This window comes from Procambarus clarkii, chromosome 12 (genome assembly GCF_040958095.1).
Source record: "Procambarus clarkii isolate CNS0578487 chromosome 12, FALCON_Pclarkii_2.0, whole genome shotgun sequence".
Classification (NCBI taxonomy): Eukaryota; Metazoa; Arthropoda; class Malacostraca; order Decapoda; family Cambaridae; genus Procambarus; species Procambarus clarkii.
The window spans coordinates 21,223,615-21,249,402 of record NC_091161.1 but is presented as its reverse complement, the minus strand read 5'-3'; the positions used below and the strand labels follow the sequence as shown (position 1 = coordinate 21,249,402).

Here is a 25,788-nt window from a genome sequence, read left to right as displayed (position 1 = left end):
AGAAAGCATTGAAAATACATAGAAATATTATTTGTACATATAATTGTGGCAACTGGCGGGTCTTGAATGACCCGCGCGACCGTGTCTGGGCGACTCACGCACCAGCGACCAGCCCATGATGACGTCACAGTGCACCTTGTCCACCTCCTCACAGCCAAAGTAAGTGGAATTTGACATTATTTTTTATATACACGTGTTCAGGGAAGGGAATTTATTATTTTAAAAAGAAAAAATAATTTTTTGGGAACACTTGATTTCATGCGCACCAGGGGAATTTCACAATAAAGTCGGCGCAGCACGGTGGTTGAACCAAGGCCGGGCTGGCCACCATTGGGCCAAAAGGACATCTCTTCCTTGGTAAGTCTCCAAGCGAGCAAGGACTGAGAGCAACAGCAGAACTGGGGGGGAAGAAGTACAGGTAACCCCACCTTGACCAGTCCTGCCTGAAGGCATCGACCCCGATGGCCTCGCAGTAGGGGGGTTACCTTGAGGTAATTTCGGAGCTTAGCGACCCCGCAGCCCAGTCGTCGACCAGGCCTCCTTGTTGTTGGACGGGTCAACCATACGCAAGAGAGACAGAGACAGCTGTCTGTCTCGGCTGTTCGCACCCTGACATATGAGTCACAGCCTGGTTGATCAGGTATCCTTTGGAGGTGTTTGTAAAGTTCTCTCTTTAACACTGTGAGGGGTCAGCCAGCTACTACACCCTTATGTGTAGTAGAAGCGTGTTGAGCAGTCTCTGACCTCTGATGTTGACAGAGTTCTATCTCTCTATTGCCACAAAACACAGGCTGATACCTCGTTATCTGGGGGAAAGGCGCCACATACAAAGGGAAACACCTCGACCAAGCCGACGCAAAGAGGTCCACATCCAGGAGCCCGTACATCCGGCAGAACCAATCGAAGGAGTTGGCATGGACTGGGGAATAAACCGAGACAGGCCATCTGCCAGGACGTTAGACACCCCCTGAAAGTGAATGGCTAGGAGAGCCAAACCCCAAGAATTCAGCAGACAAGTCACCCGAAGAGACCAGCACCGAAGAGCCAAGAACCGCATCGAACCCGCTCGGTTCAGGCAATGAACCACCAGGAAGCAGTTCGAATAGAGCAAAATCGTTGATCCATGAGTGACCCGAACCCCCTGAAGCAGCATCCACACTGCTTCAAACCCCCACACTGTGCTGTGGGCCCGACGGAAGTATAGACCCCACCGCCCCTGGCTGGGCTGGTGAGCACTGGTCACAAAACCCGAGCAAAGAGATGACGCATCCGTGAACACATCGAGACAGGGCTCTGGTAGGCCGCAAGACACTGAACCCTGAAAAACCCAAATAGGAAGTTGGCCGAACCCAGCGTCAGGACCCTGTTCGACCGCCAAAAAACCCGTGCCCGAATGTCAGCCCCGGACATGTTACCAAAGACGGCAGCAAGAGCAGCAAATTTACGAACGTCATGGGCACGGAAATAGACTGCAGGCTGGCTAGACTTAATAACCCTGCGGACGACCTAAGAGACCTGTATCTGCGAACAGGAAAGAAGGGAAACCGGATCAACCCAAAGCGCGTCCACAGACACAGAAGCCATGGGGCACAAACAACGGCAGTGGCCCGCAAACGGACACAACACATGATGCAGCCTCGGCCTGACCAACCAAGCATCAACAACCCAAGGATCCCCCAGAAAGCAGCAGTCTCATTCTTTGCCAGAAAAGAAGGAGACTGCTCTGGGAGAAAAGAAGGAGACTGTTGTGCAGATGAACAACCTATTTCCACGACCGAAAGAGCAGAAACCCCTGCGCCAGAGAAGAGCATGATGCTCTCCGACCTTACCCCCAGAGGCCAATGCCAACAGCAAAAATCTTTGAAAAACAATCCTGAACCGAAAGAGCCACAACAAACCGAGGAGAAAAGAGATAAGAGAGCACTCGATCCAAAAACTAGGACGACTCAGGCGGCGCATGAGCAGGCCGGAGGTGAAACAATGCACAAAACGGTGCAGAAGTAATATCTATACCGAAAGCCAGCTGAAGCAGCTCCACCAGCACCACACGATACGAGGCGACAGTATTTGGCATAAGATGATAGTCCTGGAATAACCACGAGAGAAAGGACAACACCACCCGAACCGAAAGCGAAGTAAAACGACGAAGAGTCAAAAGGAAACGGAAGGACCGACAAGAAACTTCATACTGCCGCCGAGACACAGCCTGCAGGTGGGACACCATCAATGAAGCTACCTGATCACCATACAGATGGTGATAAACTCGAGTCAAAAATTCAAAATGCGAAGACTCAAAGAGAAGAGTGAACCAGTCTCGTAACGAACCGGGCCGATATTCTGAAAGAGGCGGTGCCGCGGAAAACCTCCGAGTTCGAACACCGGGCAAGCAGCGCCTGAAACCACGGCTGGGGCAGCCACCACGGGGCCAAGAGGACTACCCACCCTTGGTAAGTCTCCAAGCAAGCCAGGACCTGGAGTAACAGCTGAACCAGGGATGGGGGGGGGGGGGAAGAGGTACAGGAACCCCTACCTCAACCAGTCCTGCCGGAAGGCGTCGATTTCAACAGCCTCACAGTCAGGGAAGGGCACCACATATACCGGAAGAAGCCTCGACCACGCCGACGCGAAGAGGTCCACCTCCAGGTGCCTGAACGTCAGGCAGAGCCAACTGAATGAGCCAGCATTAACCATTCATTCCATGGACAGGCCATCCGCCAGGACGATGAACACCCCCCAGACGTGAACCACCAGGAGAGCCAAATCCCAAGAACTCAGCAGATGAGTCACCCAAAGTGACCAACCCCAAAGAGCCAAAGACTGCATTGAAGCCCCTCGGTTCAGACAAAGGATCACCGGGGAGCAGTCCAAATGAAGCTGAATCGTCGCTCCGCAGGCAACCCGAACCCTCTGAAGCACAAACTACACTGCAGCGAACTCCCGCACCATGCTGTGGGCCCGACAGAAGGACGGACCCCACCACCCCTGGGTGGCCTGGTGAGCACTGGTCACAAAGTGCTCACCAGGCCACCACCTAATCTTCCAACCGAGAGACGATGCGTCCGTGAACACATCGAGCGAGGGGCTCAGGTGGGTGCCAAGGCACCGATCCCCGAAAAAAACGAAGAGGAAGCCAGCGACGAAGCAGCCGATGCAAGGCCCCCCCGGGGGTCAAACCCAGCGATCGCGAGAGGCAGAAGGGACGTCCCCGAATGAACCAGAACAGCTGACGAAGCCAGACCCGACCCGGCGGGTAGACCATCATTGCAAAGTTTAGGTTCCCGCATAGACCGTCGAGCAACCACCTGGTAACCCAGGAGCCCCCCCAGAAACTAGAGCATGCGGGACCGCAGCCAAAGGAGAGACTCCGGAGGAAGAGACAAGGAAGCGGCCCGAGAGTCCCACACAAGACCCAGCCAGGTCCGAACCTAGGAGGGGAATGAGATGGGACTTTCGCCAGTTCACCAGAAACCCGAACTCGGCTAGCTGGGAACCCAAACCCCTGGCGCGCAGACACACGGACCGAAAGGGAGCCCAAACCAGCCAGTCGTCGAGGTAAATCAACACCTGAAGACCTAACAGACACAGACAGGCCACTACAACCCAGATAAGGCGTGTGAACATGCGAGATGCCAGGTTCAACCCGAAAGGGTGACAACGAAAGTGGTAACCCTGACGCCCCAAAACAAAACCGAGCCAGTCCCTGAACCCCAGATGAATCGGGGCATACCAATACGCGTTCTTGAGGTCCAGGTACACCAAGCGCCTGGCTCCAACAGAAGCCAGACCTGAAGACAGAGTGGTCATTCAAAAGGAGGGGCAAAAAACCCAGGGGTTCAGACAGGACAAGTCCAGAATGAACCGTTGGTCCACAGCTACCTGGTTGATACTAGGTTGATGGGGGTTCTGGGAGTTCTACTCCCCAAGCCCGGCCCGAAGCCAGGCTTGACTTGTGAGAGTTTGGTCCACCAGGCTGTTGCTTGGAGCGGCACGCAGGCCCACATACCCACCACAGCCCGGTTGGTCCGGCACTCCTTGGAGGAATAAATCTAATTTCCTCCTGAAGATGTCCACGGTTGTTCCGGCAATATTTCTTATGGTCGCTGGGAGGGTGTTGAATAATCGTGGACCTATGATGTTTATACAGTGTTCTCTGATTGTGCCTATGGCACCTCTGCTCCTCACTGGTTCTATTCTGCATTTTCTTCCATATCATTCACTACAGTACGTTGTTATTTTACTGTGTAGATTTGGTACTTGGCCCTCCAATATCTTCCAGGTGTATATTATTTGATATCTCTCTCGTCTCCTCTCTAGTGAATACATTTGGAGAGCTTTGAGACGATCCCAATAATTTAGGTGCTTTATCACGTCTATGCGTGCCGTATATGTTCTCTGTATTCCCTCAACTTCCGCAATCTCTCCTGCTCTGAATGGGGAAGTGAGTACTGAGCAGTACTCAAGATGGGACAACACAAGTGACTTCAAGAGTACAACCATTGTGATGGGATCCCTGGATTTGAAAGTTCTCGTAATCCATCCTATCATTTTTCTGGCTGTAGCAATATTTGCTTGGTTATGCTCCCTAAACATTAGGTCGTCAGACATCATTATTCCCAAATCCTTTACATATTGTTTTCCTACTATGAGTACATTTGATTGTGTTTTATACCCTGTATTATGTTTAAGGTCCTCATTTTTACCGTACCTGAGTACCTGGAATTTATCACTGTTAAACATCATGTTATTTTCTGATGCCCAGTCAAAAACTTTATTAATATCAGCTTGAAGTTTTTCAATGTCTTCAGCCGAGGTAATTTTCATACTGATTTTTGTGTCATCTGCAAAGGATGATACGAAGCTGTGACTTGTATTTTTGTCTATATCTGATATGAGAATAAGGAAAAGCAGTGGTGCAAGGACTGTACCCTGAGGTACAGAGCTTTTAACTGCACTTGAACTAGATTTTATATGGTTGACCGTTACTCGCTGAGTCCTGTTTGACAGAAAACTGAGTATCCAGCATCCTACTTTACCGGTTATTCCCATTGACTTCATTTTGTGTGCTATCACGCCATGGTCACATTTATCGAAAGCCTTTGCCAAGTCCGTGTATATCACATCAGCATTCTGTTTTTCCTCTAATGCCTCAGTGACTTTGTCGTAGTGCTCAAGTAGGTGTAAAAGGTACGATCTTCCCGCTCGAAATCCATGTTGGCCTGGGTTGTGAAGGTCATTGGTCTCCATGAAATTGGTGACCTGACTCCTAATCACTCTCTCAAATACTTTTATTATGTGCGATGTTAGTGCAACTGGTCTATAATTCTTTGCCAATGCTTTGCTCCCTCCCTTGTGTAGAGGGGCTATGTCTGCTACTTTAAGTGCATCTGGTATCTCCCCTGTGTCCAAGCTCTTCCTCCACACTATACTGAGTGCCTGTGCTACCGGCACTTTGCATTTCTTTATAAATATTGAATTCCATGAGTCTGGACCTGGGGCCGAGTGCATGGGCATGTTTTCAATTTCTCTTTCAAAATTTAGTGCGCTCGTGTTGATATCAGTTATATTTACAGGGGTTTGAATACCCCGCATAAAGAAATTGTCTGGATAGTCTGTCTGAAACAGTCTGACAGAGCGCAGAAGAGGCCTGCCTTGCCAGCCCCGTACCTCCCCCCCCCCAAAGGACGAGGAGCCACCCAATGCCACTGAAGGCCGCAAGAAACAACCCAAAAAGCCCACAAATTGAGAGACCAGGCGTGAGTGAACAGAGCAAGCCTCCCACCCCATCGCCCCTTCAATGGGGCGAACCACGAAAGGGCCGACGCTCCTTACGAGAACCCGACCTGCGCAAAGAGTGAGCACCGCGCCTACCAGGCGCAGACGGGACCAAAGGTAGCATCGGCTCTGAAAGTGGCACCTGTGGCCCATCTCGACGAGCAGAACCACGGGCCCTAGCACGACCCCTCCGGGAGGAACTCGCCCAGGACCCCCGGAGAACCAACAAGTCAGATGGGGAACCCATCCAGGGGCCAGACTCACAAAGGGACTTACATATGTTTTTCCTTCTTAGCGCCTTCGTGGCGGCTATGTCGGTATTCAGGCAGGTACACTAAGAAGGAAAACCTTCGTAAGTTTGCTCCGTCAGCTAAGTCGACCACTCGTAACTTTACGTAAACTGGATACAAGTCAATTTTTCTCTACTACACAACACGAGGATCGATTGTAATGTAAACAAAAAGATTATTAGTTGATGAATCTCGTGAAGTGGAGTCCTTCATGTTAGTTATATATGCATTCTCTGCTTGAAACTTATAGTAAATATGTCTATTATGATAATAGAATTAGTTTTATAATAGAAAGATATTATACCAGTAGTTATTAATTAAATAAACACTGATGAACATGAAATATGAGAAAAGGTGATGAACCCTGCCTGATGGGAGCATTTACTATCACCAAGTTCACCTAGTAATAAGTATAGATGGGTATGTACAGCTAAGGTACACCCCCTATTTTTAATTTATTTTGTTTGGTTTTATTTTGAAATTAAATCGGTGCGACAAAATAAAAATATGCTGCACAAATGATGTTAGGTAAGGAGAAAGGTAAAAACTTCAAAACTTTTCTCATTGAAACCTAAAGCTATAATTATGACTATATGGACTATTAAAAAAGAGAGAGGGAAGTAGGGGTCCAAGACCTCTTCCTGTTACACAACTTGGGTGTGGAACAAGTAATTATCAAAAGAAGGTACCATGCCGGGAAGGCTATGTAGCAGTAAGGCAGTGAGGTGAGGCAGCTACTTATTTGAGGAATGCTTATTTTATTTACCTTATAAGCTGAGGCAGCTTATTTTATTTGAGGAATACTCAGCTGATTCCTTTACATTTAGCATGGAACAAATTTGTGTCCAAGACCTCTTCCTGTTACACAATTTGGCTGTGTGTAACCAAACTAGAAGTGCTCTACAAATCAAGGGACCCAGAATGTGGAATGACCTCCGAATCATGTCAATGGCTGTACCTCTCTCAACCAATTTAGGAGTAAAACCAAGTACTACCTAATTAACTCCATGTAACTTACCTTACCCCCTAAATGTGAACCCATGTCTTGCTATTTTTTAAACAATGCTGTTTGTTCACCAACGTGTACAATTGCTGATTTCTACTATGTTCCCCCCCTTTTCTTTTTTTTATATTCCTTCTTTCAACACAATTTATACCTAATTTAAATTACTATTAAGTTTTAGTTTAAGTGTTTTTTCCCCCCACACCTTGCCCGAAATGCTATGAGTATTAGTGGCTTTAGATATTGTATGTACTTGCTCTGTCTATAAATCCAACATCATGTTTGTAAATCAACTGTGTGTGTACTTTTCCTGAATAAAATTTATTTATTATTTATTTATTAATCAATAAGTAAGTATTAAAAGAAGGTACCAAGCTGGGAAGGCTATGTAGCACCATTTTGTGTAACAATAAACCAATTTTATTTTAATAAACAATCCACCTGTATGGTAAAACAAATTCTGTCAGCTGTAAAAATATTGATGCAGTTATTTAAATAAAAAATATAATGAAAGAAATGTTACTGGTTTATTTTTATCCTATCTTTTTGTACTGTACAGTATACCCAAGGAAGTGAAAAACTGAGACATAATGCACAATTTAATGAATGATTCAAAAGAAATATAACTATTACATATCAACATGAGATCTTAATGATCCATGGTTAACATGATTTAATAAGGATAATACTTGCAATAATAAAAACTATAATTTAAAATCTTTATTACTGATTTTTTTATTACGAAGCTTAGGTATACACAGCAATGTGCTGCTCCCCTATTCATATGGAAGATTACAGTGTAGATAAAAAGCTAGCAATATGTTCATCTAATACTCCCATCTCACAGGATGGATAGGCATACATGGGTAATGCCAAAGTCTGACATTAGCATATCAGCCTGGTATAGCTCCGGGGAGCCGACGGGGCTCCCCCCAGAAAACAAATCAACTCTAAACAACAATTTCATGATTTTCACAAGAGGTAAGCATTGAATCATGGGAACAATATATTATAACTACTCTTGCCAGTTTCTACAAGACTCCTCTCAAACTATGTATTTTTTTTAACATGCTTAGGTATATACAGCAATGTGCTGCTTCCCTATTCTGTATGAAGGACCACACAATATAGATCAAAAACCAGCTACAAGCTCATCCAACATCCCCACCTCACAGGACGGCCAGTCATACATGGAATCAGGAGAGAACAAAATACTTAAGGCTGATCTATTAGCCTCCACTGGCAAAATCTGGGTGCAGCATTAAGAATATCTTCCAATATTCCTGAGTGGATGTAGTAATTACAGAGCTCAAAGTACCTCACACCATTTGGTATCTTGATCTTGAGGTTATCTTGAGATGATTTCGGGGCTTTAGTGTCCCTGCGGCCCGGTCCTCGACCAGGCCTCCACCCCCAGGAAGCAGCCCGTGACAGCTAACACCCAGGTACCTATTTTACTGCTAGGTAACAGGGGCATAGGGTGAAAGAAACTCTGCCCATTGTTTCTCGCCGGCGCCCAGGATCGAACCCAGGACCACAGGATCACAAGCCAAGTGTGCTGTCCGCTCGGCCGATCGGCTCCCATTGACCGGTATGAAGTCAATAATAACAGGGCAATCGCAGATATAGTGTTGGAGAGTATGTCATCTCAAGTAGGGACACGCCAGACACTGCCCCAGTGTCTGGCGTGTCCTTAGTGCCGTGTCCCTTGTGGGACGCGTCGTGCCGCTTTAGCTAGCTTCCTCCCTTGCCGGGCCGGAGGGCCTAGCTGCTTCTCACTTGGGCGCCAAGCCGTGAGGTCCTTCCTTGCCCTCCGTGGCACCCTGGCGCGCGCCCCTGTGGCACGCCTGTGTGGGGCTTTCTCCCGCCGGCGGGTTGGCAACGCTCTGTCTGGTGGTGCCACACACGTGGCCCGGGCCCTCGTGACTTTCACGTCTTATGGGGTGGGCCCTTTGGGCCCTGGCCCGCCTCTCCCTCGGCGGCCTCAGGGTGCTGGCACTCCTTTCAAGGTGCCCCTCGGGGCCCCCTTGGCGCTACTTTGGACGGGGCCACTTCAGTTTATTATGCCCAGGCTGCGGCCACTTCAGTTCTTATGCCCCAGGCTGGGGCCACTTCAGTTTTTATGCCCCAGGCTGGGGCCCCTTCAGTTCCTATGCCCCAGGCTGGGGCCCCTTTAGTTCCTATGCCCCAGGCTGGGGCCATTTCAGTTCCTATGCCCCAGGCTGGGGCCATTTCAGTTCTTATGCCCCAGGGTGGAGGCCACTTCAGTTTCTATGCCCAGGCTAGGGACACTTCGGTTCCTATGCCCCAGGCTGGGGCCACTTCAGTTTCTTATGCCCCAGGACAGGGACACTCCAGTTTCTTATGCCCCAGGTAGGGGCCACTCCAGTTTCTTATGCCCCAGGTAGGGGCCACTTCAGTTTATTATGACCCAGGGCAGGGCCACTCCCATTTTATGCCCCACGCTTCAGTTCTGCCACTGGCTGGGACCACTTCAGTTTATATGCCCCAGGCTGAGGCCACTTCAGTTTACTGTGGTCCAGGGTGGGGCCACTTCAGTTTAACGTGGCCCAGGTCGAGGCCACTTCAGTTCTATGCCCAGGACGGGGCCAGTTTTGTATATTATGCCCCAGTGTAGGGCCACTTCAGTTGTTATGCCCCAGGACGGGGCCACTGCCGATTATGCCCCAGCAGGCTGGGGCCCCTTCAGTTCTATGCCCTTGCCTAGGCCAACTTCGGTTCCTACGCCTTTGGCTGGGCCACCAGTTTCCTGTGTGTCCGGAAGAAACTGCGGCCTCCCAGGCTACTGGTTTATCCAGACGTTTCGTCTGCCATGCTCCGGCTGAAGTTGTTCCTGATGTTCCAGTTGATGCGGTACCGACTGTTAACGTCCATGCTACTGCGTTCCAGCTATCGAGGTTCCTACCGTGGACGTTCCTGCTCCTGTTCCAGCTGCTGACATTCCAGCCCCTGAAGTTCCAGCGGGCGGGGTTCCAGCTGAAGCGTTCCTGCTGTCGTGCCTATTATTATCACTCCTTTTCAGTTTATTGTATTTGATTGCATTTTATTTTCAGCTTCATGTATTCATCCTGTTCTCTAACGAGTTATATTCCAGCCTTATTTTGAGCATAAATTGTTTTGCAGTTGCCTTTCCTTACTACGGCAGTTTCCTCGTTGGCCTGTTGCCGCTAATTTTGTATCTTCAGCAGCTGCTGAGGTGCCGGCTGCTGACGTTCTAGCTGTCGCTGTCCCAGCCATCGATGTTACAGCTGTTGCTGTTTCAGCGTTGTGATTCCAGCTGCTGACGTGCTAGCTGCTGATATTCTCGCCCCTTTTGGCAAGGGAAAGCTTCAGCTTTAGCTTCAGTTCGTTCCCGGCGTTCCCTTAATGCTAGCTCCCAGGTTCTAATGTCCCCTAATAGTTTTGCAGTTGGACTTCTACTTACCACTGAAGATTTCCCTGGTAGCCTGTTGCCGCTATTTATTTATCTTCAGTAGATGTTGATGCTCCAGTTGCCAATGTTCAGCTGCAGGTGTTCCAGCTGCGGTGTACAGCTGCTGATGTTCCGGGGCAGGATTTTGCAGTTTACATTTGGCAACGGTTGTTTATATTAATCCCTCATTTTGCCGATTTTTGCCATTGGTGTTTGTGTTATACATGCTACGTTAATGTTGGTTTAATGTTAAGGTTAAGGTTTCCCGGCCCCAGTGTGGGACGTTTCCTTATTTATATTTATACAGTGATTTCTATGTTGTGCTTGACCTTACTCTTGTCATTTCCCGTTTGGACCTGTTCAGCGATGTTTTAAATTTATTATTTAACAAATTCAATGTTTCACATCTTGGATTTATCATTTAATGACTGTCTCCAGTGCTGCTAAATTTTACGTGGTATTGTTAATACTGTCATATCATTACGGTTAATGTCCAGTTTCTTTATTATGAGCGCAATTATCCCGCGACATTGGCCTTTCCAGCCTAAGCTTTGTGCTGTACTAACTTTGCAATTTTGTAGTATTGGTTTATTACACAATTTTTTGTTTAATTTTGACTATTCTTAATTGACAGCTTATTCCAGTCTTATTTTGAGCACAATTGCTTACAGTTGGACATACTACTTCTGCTGCGGTTCTCCTAGTGCACCGTTGATGTTATTTACTATATTCATATATTTAATTTTAACTCATATATCTTGTCTTGCCTTGTGAATTTGCAGCCTTCGCCTATTTTCTTTACCTTACACTTTCCTGGTTGATGGGGTTCTGGGAGTTCTTCTACTCCCCAAGCCCGGCCCGAGGCCAGGCTTGACTTGTGACAGTTTGGCCCACCAGGCTGTTGCTTGGAGCGGCCCGCAGGCCCACATACCCACCACAGCCCGGTTGGTCCGGCACTCCTTGAAGGAAACAATCTAGTTTTCTCTTGAAGAGGTCCACGGTTGTTCCCGTAATATTTCTGATGCTCGCTGATAGGACGTTGAACAACCGTGGACCTCTGATGTTCACACTGTGTTCTCTGATTGTGCCCATGGCACCTCTGCTCTTCACTGGTTCTATTCTGCATTTTCTTCCATGTCGATCACTCCAGTACGTTGTTACAGTATTTTACTGTGCAGATTTGGGACCTGTCACTCCAGTATTTTCCATGTGTATATTATTTGGTATCTCTCTTGTCTCCTTTCTAGTGAGTACATTTGGAGAGCTTTGAGACGATCCCAATAATTTAGGTGCTTTATCTCGTCTATGCGTGCCGTATATGTTCTCTGTATTCCCTCAATTTCAGCAATCTCGCCTGCTCTGAAGGGGAAAGTGAGTACTGAGCAGTACAGGTATTCAAGACGGGACAACACAAGCGATTTGAAGAGTACAACCATTGTGATGGGATCTCTGGACTTGAAGGTTCTCGAAATCCATCCTATCATTTTTCTGGCTGACGCAATACTTGCTTGGTTATGCTCCCTAAACGTTAGGTCGTCGGACATGATTATTCCCAAATCCATGACATGCTGTTTTCCTACTTTGGGCAAATTCGATTGTGTTTTGTACCCTGTATTATGTTTAAGATCCTCATTTTTGCCGTATCTGAGTACCCAGAATTTATCACCGTTAAACATCATGTTATTTTCTGCTGCCCAATCGAAAACTTTGTTAATATGTTTTTAGTTTATCAATGTCTTCTGAGTTGAACTTTAGCAGCCTTTTTTCTAGACCTTTCCTCCAGTTTATCCAGGTCTTCCTGTAGTAGTGAATGTCTGCGATCACCAGCAAGGTGACTTAGTGTTGACTAAAAGACGACTTCTTGATGCCTGCACGATGCCTTCTTGTTGGTGCCTTCCTGTTCCAGGATGATTACAAGATGATCTCCAGTTGGCGTCAGGACGACTTCAGGACGAATCCCAGACGACTCCTAGCTGCTTTTCATGTTGACTGGTGGCAATATATTATTTATTACATTATGTTACATATTTATTCAAGTTCTTTTCTATTCACTTCGGGTTTTTGGTTTCCTCACTTCACCATCCCCTCCCTCTGCTGGTATTTGTAATTATTGAGTTTATTGTTTTTTTTCTGCTACTATATTATTGTTTTAAGCCTACTTTGCTGATGGTCTTTGGTTTCACTGGCCGATTTGGCTTGAGTTATTCTCCACTTAGGAGAAGGACAATATTAGAACAATATCCAACTCTGTACCTTTTTGATATTCCAAGAGTACGACTTAATCAAACTAGAAATGCTCTACAAATCATGGGACCCAGAATGTGGAATGGCCTTCCCAATCATGTTAACCCTTAACCCTCAAACCGCTAGGGGCCCAAATGGAATTCACACCCACAGGCGCAACAAAAAAAAATTCCAAAAAATTCTTTCATTTTATAGAAGTGTTCACTTTTGTTCCCTGATCACGGAAAAAATAACAAAAAAATCGTAGGTAGCATATTTTAGCCGCAATAGGGTAGGGAAGTGTGGCAAAAAAAGGGCGTTGGCAGAGCCTTCGCCAGACGAGGTCTACTCCGCCCGAGCTGTCAGACGGCAGTTGCCACAAATATATTATTACCTAATTATTTCAATGTCTCTGATTTTTTCTTAGTTTTTTTGCAGTAATATTATTCCATACAGTGAATTGTGGTATATTTATATTATAAAATGTGTGAACCATCGCTGTACTCAAAATTATGGTGTGCATATTAGTGATTCAATTATTATGTTCATAAAACAATAAACAAATAGTTTTGCTGTTGTTACACTATATACACAGGTTATATATAAGTATTTACATGTTTTGTACACCATAACGAACTACTAAGTTGGTCTTGTGAGTCAAAAAGCAACGAGGAGTGACCGCCAAACACCAGCGAGCCACTCACTCCCTCAACACCACCTCACTCACCCTCATTTACCTCCCACAATACTCTTTCTGTATTTATTCACTATACACAGACGTTATATATATGTATTTACATGTTTTGTTCACCATAACTATACATCTAAGCTTGTATGGTGAGTAAAGGCCACAAAGACGTAGCTACTCACACAGTCAGCTGATCGGCGGCCGCCCTCAAGGCCAGACGCACTAATATTTGTCCTCCAACAATACTGTTTGTGGTGTTATTACGCTATATACACATTATATATAAGTATCTACCTGTTTTATTCACCATACCTGAACAAATAAGCTGGTATGGTGCCCAAAGACTATTGTGGTCACCAGTAAACAACATGATAAGTCGTGCAGACGACGCCACCGCCCTCACCAAAATGGCGGCTCCCAACCTCTTCCTCTTGCTGTTTATACCCTATATACACACGTTATATATAAGTATCTACATTTGTGTTCACCATATCGAACCACTAAGCTGGTATGGTGAGTGCAGTCAATAAATGGTGGCCACACACAGTCAGAAGACGACGCCACAACCCTCCCTTGCACAGCCTTACGCCTCCCTCCATGGAGCACAGCGCTAAATATCAGCACAATCCTGCTATTATCAGAATCCTGGTCAGTTTTATCACAGTCAGGGGGCTTCAGTAATACTCTCACTGCTAAATAATAGCAGTATCATATATATTATGGTATTTGTAGGCGATGCTGTGGTCACAAGCTGAACAGCGGTGCTGTGAGCTCGTGCTGCGTGCGCCAGCCTTGGTGGCTTGCTCAATACTGACGCTCTCACACCCAAGAATGTTGGCCTGGATTTTTTTTCTAGGTGGCATCTGGCAACTATCGGTCGTGGCTGTACTATAGCTGCCCCTATCCCAGGCGGGGAGTTTAAATTATAGCGCTAGACACGAAATCATATATAAATGATGTGCGTGGTTTCGGTTTTGTCACTGATATCATTTATATATGATATGCGCGGTTTGAGGGTTAAATGGCGCATGGCTATATACCATTTGACACCCACAGGCGCATACAAAAAGAAAAAACTTTTTTCTTCCTAACCTGTTAATTTGTGTTCACTGATCATGGGAAAAATAATAATAAAATCGTAAGTGGCATATATTGCCTGCTATAGGGCGGGGAAGTTCGGCAAAAAAACAGGCGTTGACTCAGCGTGCGTCCCAGATGGTCTGTTGCTCCCCAGCTGTCAAGCCGGAGTTGCGACAAAGAGATAATTACCTAATTATTTCAATGTCTCTGGTTGATTTTTCGTAGTTTTTTTTGCTGTAATATTATTCAATAGTGTGTAGTGTGATATATTTATATAATAAAATTAGTAAATCATCGCTGTACTCAAAAATATGGTGCGCATATTGTTGATTCAATTATTATGTTCATCAAGCAGTGAACAAATACTTTGTCGGTTATTACATTATATACACAGGTTATATATAAGTATCTGCATGTTTTCTTCACCATAACGAACCACTAAGTTGGCATGCTGAGTGGCAGTGCCAGTGGCAGCCCACCACTGGCTGCTACTTCCTCACTCCCTCAAGTCACCTGACTAACCCACATTCTCCTCCCACAATACTTTTTTTGCTTTTATTCACTATTAACAGACGCTATATATAAATATATACATTCGTGTTCACCATAACGAACCAATAAGTTGGTATGTTGAGTGGCAGTGGCAGTATCAGTGGCAGCCCGCCACTGGCTGCCTCTCCCTCCCTCCCTCCCTCACCTGACTTGACACCATTCTCCTCTCACCATACTGTTTTGCTTTTATATACACACGTTATATATAGGTATTTATACTGTAACCCCGCGATTATCCGGGATTCGAACATCCGAAAAACGCCCTTATACGGCCAAAATCGTGAACGGATAAAGTTATCACAATATCCGGCCAAAATAACCACAGGAACCGGGTAATCGTGCTTTTGTCCGTATATGAAAACATGAGGCGGGCCATATGGTATTAATCCCGTCTGCCCGAGACTCGAGGCGCATGGTGTAGGTGGGGGTGGGGTGGGTGGGTGGTGTCGGGAGAGAGGGGAGCGTTGGGAGGGACCACCTGGGGGGATTAGGGGGGGGATGGGGAGTGGCCTATACACTACAGTACAGTAATTACTATCAATTTTAGAACAATTCATCATAGCCAAAATCAAAAGAAATACTAGTAATTATGTAATAAAAAATTCCATACAAGTTTCCTAAAAACAATTTGCACAGGCTGAAGTTTCCTTCAAAAATATATATTTTTTTTCCTCCTGGCGGCCTACGTAACGTGCCTCCTCCCTGCCCCGACTGGACCCATCCAGGCCTGGTCAAGCCATGTGCTCTCTAGCCTCGTGTTACACCACAGTGCCGCGCCATTAGTGAAATATTTTTTTAAATAACTTTTTTATTTTCATAGTAACTTTGAACATTTTTGGCCAAGACTATGTCTGGTAGCAGCATGAATCGTTCTGGAGGTGGAAAGAGGAAGAAGGTTGTCCTAACACTTAAGGACAAGCTACGTGTTATACAACTTTGTGAACATGGCCGGTCGACCTCAAGTGTTGCCAAGGAATATAATATAGGCACTAGTACTGTTTCTGATATAAGGAAACAAAAAGAGAAACTTATGCAATTCATTTCAACCTGTGAAAGTGAAGGTGCAAGCACTAGCAGAGGTTGTGGTAGAAAAACTATGAAAACTTCGACGCATGTGCAGTTGGATGAGGCTGTGTACAAGTGGTTTGCTCAGCACCGCACAGCTGGCGTGACAATTTGCGGCCCAGAAATACAAAATGCTGCAAGCAGATTTGCTGAAAGCCTTGGAATAAAGAATTTCGAAGCGAGTGAAGGGTGGGTTGCAAGGTTCAAGGGTAGGCACAATATTGTGAAGAGGAAAATTGTCGGTGAAAAACTGAGTGCAGATGAAAGCAGTGTAGAACCATTTAAACGTAAATTACGAGAATATATTGTGGCAAATAATATTTATTCGTATCAAATTTATAATGCAGATGAAACTGGGTTGTATTGGAGGAGTTTACCAGAAAAAACTCTAGCAATGAGGAGTGAGGGTTGTGTGCCAGGACGTAAGGTTTGCAAGGACAGGCTCTCAGCCATGATGTGTGCGAATGCCGACGGCACAGACAGAATCACGTGTGCAATTGTTGGCAAATCTAAGAAACCAAGAGCCTTGCAACATTGCATGGACAGACTGCCAGTGAAATATTATGACTCAAAAAATGCATGGTTTACACAGGAGATCTTTCTTTCCTGGTTTCATGACGTGTTCTGCAGGGAAGTTGGTGCCTGTCAAATTAAGAAACTCAAAATAAGGCCAAGCGAAGTTCGGGCTTTACTGTTGCTTGATAATGCGCCTGCCCACCCCAGAATTAACACGTTAACCTCACATGATGGCAAGATAACGTGTATGGCACTTCCTCCTAACACAACCTCTCTCATTCAGCCTATGGATCAGGGAGTTATCTGTGCTACGAAGAGGTTGTACACCAAAAAAATGCTAAACGAAGTTTTGGTGGTTTTGCCTCTTCCGGAAGATATTGAACTCGGTGTGGATAACAGGGCTAAAAAAACCCTTCAGAATTTGAAGAACAATACAATCAAGGAAGCCATCTATAACTGGGCCAAGGTATGGAGTGAATTAAAGGAATCGACTTTGAAAAATTCCTGGAAAAAACTCCTCACGTCTACGGTCAAAAATGATGAAGAAATGGATTTTGAAGGATTTACAGATGAAATCCATGGAATGTTTAGAAATGCCGGCGAAAACTTAGAAAGACAGGATGTGGTTGATTGGCTTGAACAAGATGCCAATGATCCAGGATATGGTGTGATGAGTGAAGACGAGATTCTACAGTCTGTTACTGGTGAGGTGGACAAAGAGGATGAAGAAGGCAGTGAAGAACCAACACCAATGACCACGAAATACAGTACACTCATGACGTATGTTGACAGATTAATAAATTTTTCATCAAATTGTGCTCATCCTGAGGTTGGAAACATGTATCCGTACCTTAGGCGAACAAAAGAGCTGATCATACAACTGGCCAGTGAACACAGAAGGCAAGCAACACTTGATTCATATATGGTACGAAAATCAAACCAAGCGCTTTCAACAAGTGAGGCGGCACGCGCAACCCAAGTGCCTTCAACAAGTGAGGCTGCACGCGCAACCCAAGCGCCTTCAACAAGTGAGGCTGCACGCGCAACCTAAGTGCCTTCAACCAGTGAGGCATCCTCAGCAGACTTTGAGAACTAACTTTGCCTAATGAACTGTACAGTAATTTTAAGTGTTAATTTTAGTGTTGTGTTACTATAAGTTACATAAATTGTCAAGAATTTTTAACTTCAAGATGAGTCATCAATCAAGAAGACGAACAACAAAAAGGTAAGTTGAGGTTTCTAGTTGAATATTTAATAATTATATGTGGCATGTCTATTCAAATTATGTTATTTGTAGTATAAAAATAGTTGGAAATGGTTAGTTTTGGACTCGTAGGTGAAAAAGTACCATTATCCGAAAAACGTGCTAATCCGGCTGGGGGTCCTTCCCATATAGTCCGGATGATCGAGTGGAGACAGTATGTTTTGTTCACCATAACTGTACATCTAAGCTTGTATGGTGAGTAAAGGCACAAAGACGTAGCTACTCACACAGTTAGCTGATGGCGGCCGCCCTCAAGGCCAGATGCACTAATATTTCTCCTCCAACAATACTGTTTGTGGTGTTATTAAGCTATATACACACATTATATATAAGTATCTACCAGTTTTATTCACCATACTTGTACAAGTAAACTGGTATGGTGCCCAAAGACCATAGTGGTCACCAGTAAACATGATAAATCGTGCAGACGATGCCACCTCCCTCACCAAAATGGCGGTTCCCAACCTATTCCTATTGCTGTTTATAACATCTATACACTCGTTATACATAAGTATCTACATTTGTGTTCACCATAGCAAACCACTAGGCTGGTATGGTGAGTGCAGTCAATAAAAGGTGGCCACACACAGTCAGAAGACGACGCCAGAACCCTCCCCTCCCACAGCATTACTCCTCCCTCCGTGGAGCAAAGCGCTAAATATCACCACAATCCTGCTATTATCAGAACCCTGGTCAGTTTTATCACAGTCAGGGGTCTTCTGTAATAATATCATTGCTACATAATAGCATGAACAAGTATATAATGGCATTTTTAGGCGATGCTGTGGTCACAAGCTGAACAACAGTGCTGTGAGCTCATGCTGCGTGCATCAGGCTTGGTAGCTCACTCAATATTGAGGCCTCTAACACCCGGGAATTTGGCCCACGATTTAAAAAAAAAAATGGCATCTGTTTACAGGAGCCCTGATGAAGGTGTGGTGAACCCCGTGTGTTCGCGGGACGTTTAAATCTTGCGTAGTACTCCAAAGCATCATATGAAGCAATGAACAATTTACTGCAAGTTGGTCAAAGCATCATATGATGCGATGCGCAGCTTAAGGGTTAAAGACTGTACCTCTCTCAACCAGTTTAAGATAAAAACTAAGCACTACCTAATTAACTCCATGTAACCTACCTTACCCCTATAATGTCAACCCATGTCTGTTATTTTTAAACAATGCTGTTTGTCGACCAAATTATATTTTGCTGTTTTCCTGCCATGTTCCCCCCGTTTTTATTTTTATATTTTCTCAACATATTTTATACTTTAATCTCAATTAGTATAATGTTTTAGTCTTTAGTGTTTTTCCTGCCCGAAACGCTTTGCGTAATAGTGGCTTTAGGCATTGTATGTACTAGCTCTATCTATAAATTCATCAATATCTGTATCACCCCTTGTATGTATGTACTTTACCTAAATAAACATTTGAATTTTGAATTTGAACTTGTTACTATTTGCTATTGATGTTAGTTATATTCACTTTTTGGTGTTATTGATCTCATGTCAATTCCCCTTTTGGCTTCCGGCCTCGCATAACGCCATGAATGTTGTTATTATTGTATCATACTACTACTAATTAAGTTCTTTATTATTCGGTCCGGGTTTTAATTGCCTTACTTCTACCCTCCCTCTGCTTTATTTGTTATTATCGTTTTCTCTGGATCACGGCTCTGTTATTGTTTATGCTTATTTAGCATAACGGTCTTTGGCCTATATGGTAATGAGTGCTATGCTGGCGGCATTAGTTCTCAAACTATATTATTACTTTCCCTTTCTTTACCGACTTGCCTCCCCTTTTGTGAGGCACTTTTTGCAGTCCTGCCTTTTCCTTAGTCAAAGGCATCCGTAGTCACGGGCCTAAGCTGGGCACATCAGTCATGCCCCTCGGACGGCCCTGTCCTAGGCCCCTTAGCTGGGACAGTCCGTTAACCCCTTAGCTGGAACCCCAGTGGAGCCTTAAGCTGAATGGGCCCGCCCTGTTAGTCGGCTAACGGTCCTGTGACCTAGTACTTTGGAAGGAGTATTTGCACTTAACCTTATCCTTCTAGTGCTTATTTCTAGTATAAAGGACAATTTGAAATGTAGTCTCAAAGAGGGAATCAAAACTGAGCCACATACAGAAACTATTTGGATAGAATTGAACGAAAAAGCAAATATTATTATAATAGGAGTTATATATAGGCCACCAAATTTAGACAGAATGGAAGCAAAGCATCTATGGGATGAAATATCTAGAGCATCTAGATCTAACAGTATTTATGTCATGGGTGATTTTAATTTTAGTGGAATAAACTGGTTGAACAAAACAGGGAATAATGAAGCAGATTTTCTAGAATTAATTAACGATTGCTTTCTTACGCAACACATTAAGGAACCAACGCGGGAAAATAATATTTTAGATTTAGTGTTAACTAACAGGGAAACAAATTAAGGACATCAAAATAGGGAGTGAGCTAGGGAACAGTGATCATAAAGAAATCAGATTTAGCATTGAATGGAATAGATCTTTAAGAGAAAATTCTGTTAAAGTGCCTGATTTTCGAAAAGCTGATGTCATTAGCGTAAGAATTTTTTGGGGTCAAATAGATTGGAAAGTCTTGGGTATGGGGTGTGGGCCGTTCATGGAGCTAGACGTGAACCCAGCGATAGGTGACATAAAAGGGGTTTTCGATGTGGATTCCAAATATAACCTATTTAAAAATATTCTAAGCAAAGCCCAGGAATGTAGTATACCATATAAATTGAATAGATCGAATACTAATCATCCAAAGTGAATAACAAAGAATCTGAAGAACCTTAATAGGTAAAAAGAGAGCGTGGTACAAAAGTATTAAGAATGGGGAAGTCAGTTTAGAACAGGAATTTGTACAACTGGTTAGAAATACTAAAAAAGAGATAAGAAAAGTAAAAAGAAACTACGAAGTTCGCATAGCAAAGCAAGCGAAGACAAATCCTAAAGAGTTTTCCAATTATACCGGACAAAGATTAAGGAAAGGATAGGTACATTAAAAACTGAGACAGGTCAAATAACAGATAGTGATAAAGAGATGAGTAGTATTTTTAATAAATATTTTATATCTGTATTTACTAAAGAGGAACTTAACAATATGCCTTCAGCCAAACAAGTCTATCTGGGTGGTGACGAGGACAGGTTGACTAGTTTAGCAGTTACCAGGGAGGATGTAATTAAACAAATAGTAAAACTCAAACCAAACAAATCCCCAGGGATGGATAAAGTGTTTGCCAGGGTGCTTAAAGAATGCAAAGAGGAGCTTTGTGACCCACTGTCTACCATATTTAATAAATCAAGTCAGGCAGAGTGCCAGAGTTATGGAAAGTTGCTAATATGATACCAGTTTTTAAGAAAGGAGATTGATCGCTTGCGTCAAACTATCGCCCAATTAGCCTAACGTCTATTGTGGGAAAGTTACTCGAATCGATAATTGCAAATAAAATTCGTCTTCATCTTTAAAAACATAAATTAATAATGGAGTTGCAACATGGTTTTATAAATGGCCGTTCATGTTTAACAAATTTATTACCTTTTTATTCTAGCATAGTTGAGGCAGTTGATAGTGGTAAGGATTGTGATGATGTGTACCTTGACTTTAGCAAAGCTTTTGATACAGTGCCACATGAAAGACTGATTAAAAAGATAAAGGTTCATGGTATTGGAGGTGCTATATTAAAATGGATTAGGGCATGGCTTAGGGGCCTCGTAGCCTGGTGGATAGCGCGCAGGACTTGTAATTCTGTGGCGCGGGTTCGATTCCCGCACGAGGCAGAAACAAATGGGCAAAGTTTCTTTCACCCTGAATGCCCCTGTTACCTAGCAGTAAATAGGTACCTGGGAGTTAGTCAGCTGTCACGGGCTGCTTCCTGGGGGTGGAGGCCTGGTCGAGGACCGGGCCGCGGGGACACTAAAGCCCCGAAATCATCTCAAGATAACCTCAAGATATGGCTATGCCAAAGGAAACAGAGAGTTAGTATAAATGGAATCAAGTCAGAGTGGGAAAATGTTGTAAGTGGAGTGCCTCAAGGCTCTGTCCTGGGACCTCTGTTGTTTATAATTATTATAAATGATTTAGATTCAGGATTGAGTAGCAACATTTGCAAATTTACCGATGATACAAAAATCGGTAGGGAAATTAATACGGAAGACGACTCACTATCACTTCAAGTTGGTGTAAATAGGGTTTTGAAATGGTCAAAGAATTGGCAGATGCAGTTTAATGCTCATAAATGTAAAGCTTTGAGGCTCGGTAATGATGATAAGAGTTACAAGATACGAGCTAGATGGTGTTGAGATTGCGAAGTCGGATTGCGAAAGGGATCTGGGAGTTATGATTAGTAAGAATTTAAAACAAAAGGACCAATGCATGAATGTTCGTAATAAAACAAATAGGACACTGGGACTTATTAATCGAAGCGTTAGTAACAAGACACCTGGTGTGGTTCTTCAGCTATATCTAGCTCTGGTTAGGCCCTATATAGATTATGCAGTTCAGTTTTGGTTGCCGTACTATAGAATGGATATAAATTCACTTGAACGTGTCAAGCGTAGAATGACTAAGTTAATTCCCCAAATTAGAAATCTTTCATATGAAGAAAGATTAACAAAGCTTAAGTTGCATTCACTGGAAAGGCGAAGAGTTAGGGGTGACATGATAGAGGTTTACAAGTGGATGAATGGACATAACAAAGATGATATTAATAGGGTATTAAAGGTATCAACACAAGAGAGAACACGAAACAATGGGTATAAATTGGCTAAGTTTAGATTTAGGAGACTTGGGTAAATACTGGTTCAGTAACAGGGTTGTTATTTGTGGAACCAATTGCCACGTAAAGTGGTGAAGGTGGGGTCCCTCGATTGTTTCAAGCATGGGTTGGACATGTATATGAGTGGGATTAGGTGGTTATAAATAGGAGCTGCCTCGTATGGGCCAATCGGCCTTCTGTAGTTACCTTTGTTCTTATGTTCTTATGTCTCTCTTTTACACTCTTCTTAGTGGAACCTTCACGTTATATTTGCAATGTACTATTTATTGCTTATAAATTGTAATCCTGCTCTCTAGTTATTATCCAATCCTATCTTTGCACTTTGACCGTTTCAGTTCGATTCTACATAGTATCCGCATTTTTCCCCGTGGCTTATTGTCGTTATTTATTATGTACTAAATTGTTGTAAATTTATATCATCACAGTCACAGTCCAGTATTTTTTATTTTTTATATTGAGTTGAAGTATTATAAGGCATTGGCTTTCCAGCTCCTGAGTTTTGCATTATTTGGTAATAAACTTTGTGAGTCCATAGTATTGGATTATTACGCATTTTCATGTATTAAATTGTCTATTTTAAAAAATCCTAATCTGTGGCCCATTGTCTTTATCTTTGTTATGTTACGTAGGAGGACTGACACTGGAAAAACCTATTCAATAACCACTAAAGCTCACCTTAATTCTTTCCTGAGTGACTGTGGGAGAGCTGCTGTATAGCCAGAATTCAAATTATAATCTCATTTAACTGCCATTGTGTACTTTAGCTCTGCCTTTCCTTTCAAAAGGTTTTAACTTTATTAAAAAAAACCAGCGTTGAATGTAATGAAACGCCATTTTCTGGGCGAGTCCCGGAGGCTCCCCGGAGCTATCCAGGCTGAATGGATATGTATAACTTTCTGGCATCAGTCAAAGTGCTAGGAGTTCTTGCCTACCGGAGACCACGAGCCAGAACCTGGCCCCCTCAGAGAGGCACGAGGAGCAATGGCCTATAGAAACCCCCTTGTGATTGGGAGCATTCTATGTCTGCCATCGACTAGGACAGGCACCCAGAAAGGTAGGCGCCCCAAAACAAACCCCAATTCTTGTGAAATTATTGCTACCGAAAGCAGAACGAGTGGACAGAACTCCCCAAACAAAATTATCAAACTAGCATGACGTCATCATGTCGCCGTGTCACTGTCTGCGCAACCCCCCCTCCCCGAGAGGGGGAAGGGGGAGCCCCAGACCCTCCACGCCGGCGATCCAACTGGCAGTTCTTAGGCTGGATGTCAAAATACGCGAAAAACGCCGCCGACCGGAAGGAGGGAGGGATGCTGGGGGACCTCCGGGACTCACCCAGAAAATGGCGTTTCATTACATTCAGCGCTGGTTTTCTGGGAGGAGCCCCGTCGGCTCCCCGGAGCTACTTTACCAAAAGGTAAGTAAAACTGGGAAGGAACCGGGAGGCGGATACCACACATCCTAACTGACCAATCAAAACCAGAGACAAAACAAAGACCAAAACGAGAAGAAAAAGACCACCCAGGTCAACGACCAGGACGGCCCCAAAACTCAAGAGCAGGCCAGAGGGGAACAACGCCCAGGACAGCAAGTGGAATGGAGCAGAAGGAACCACAACACTGAACGCAAGCAGGAGCGGCTCTGCCAGCACCACCCAACATAAGGTGGCAGGACAATCCCAGATAACGGTCCCAGAACAACCCCAAAGGGAAGACAAGCCAACTCTATCAAAGACCAAAGGACCCTTCGCAGTGATAGGAAAACCACACACCACCCCCGAGACGAAAGATGCAGGTGGGAGACCAACAACGAACCCACCTGTGCCGACACAAACGAGGAGAAACGAACACCACGATCAAAAGCGCAAAACGCGAATCTAAAAACAGCGCAACCCAAAGGAGCAAGAGAACCAGCTCCAGCGGGGAAGAATGAGACACGCATCCCCGAGGCATCCAAGAGGAGAACTACCGAGGACGAGAACCGCAGGAAAGCAAACACACCAGGTCCGGAAAAAGAACAAAGAAAAATCGAAACCAGGACCAGAACCCAGCAAACCCGGTACCAAGAAAAGGAACCAGGAAGGCAGGAGCGGCAGACTGAAAAGTCCACACATCCCCCACAGACAGCGCAACCCAAAGCCTGCAGAAAACCACACAGAAATCGCAGGAACTCTATACCAAAACGGAACACCGGAGAAGTCCAAAAGCAGGACGTGGAACATGGACAGAGGTCCACCGGAGCACCAAACAGGATAATCAAGTAGCACTGACCCAGATACACAAAAAAGTGTAGCATGGGGGAGGAAAAACGGAAATAGGTAAGGAAAACCACGAATACGGCCCAAGGAGCGGCCGGGAAGTAACGCACACGACCAACCACAAAATGTGTAGAGGAGCGCGTACATACCTGAGGGACCTCACGGACAGCAGGGTGCAGTCAGGCACCGAAGATAGGCAAGGAAGTGTCCAGACAGGGAAAAGACCCAGGGGTCTACAACGAAAACAAAAGCACCGAAATGCGGGGCAGAGCCCCACAGGACAACAAAGAACAAAAGATGGACAAAAGGCACTAAAGACACATGCAAGGTGACCAAATACCACACCAAACACCCCAGTCAGGAGCCATTGACGCAATCCCGCCAAGCGGGGAAGAGTAAACAAGGATGGAACAGTGAACAAGGGTGGCGGAGTGAGTAGAGTATCCCAAGAAGATACTCGCTCCAAATGCATGAGCCTAACTAGAGAAGCAAAGCTCTACAAAGTACCAACGATGGAACTCAAACCGTTCCGTACGTCCAACGAAAAGTCCTGCCAACCAGTGGAGAACTGAGGCGGCGCCCAAGCATATAACCAGCAGAGTAGCGAATAATAACTAGTCTACCGGCAAGTGTGGTCTAGAACAGACATGCGAGACACCGTACCGACACTCAGTGCGCCCAACCTGCACCATTACCCGCCAATTATCACCCGCAACTACTGTATACACAACAAAAGATAAGCAGTTCCTTAGGGTTTGTGGTTATTGACCAATCTCCACGAAACAATAGAAACTGGGATAATGGCACACGCCACCCTTGCGGCACATTGTGGGCACGAAACAATGGGCATAAAATGGATAAG

At 44.7% G+C, this 25,788-nt stretch overlaps 1 protein-coding gene across 1 annotated transcript; it reads left to right on the top strand.

Annotated features, from left to right (window-relative positions):
* The first annotated feature begins 2,868 nt into the window (after positions 1–2,868).
* Positions 2,869–17,944, top strand: LOC138363974 (tigger transposable element-derived protein 7-like). Its single transcript, XM_069323426.1, has 3 exons — positions 2,869–3,087; positions 16,195–17,522; positions 17,920–17,944. The coding sequence occupies exons 1-3, from the start codon at positions 2,869–2,871 to the stop codon at positions 17,942–17,944; spliced, it is 1,572 nt and encodes a 523-aa protein (XP_069179527.1).
* The last annotated feature ends 7,844 nt before the right edge of the window (positions 17,945–25,788 follow it).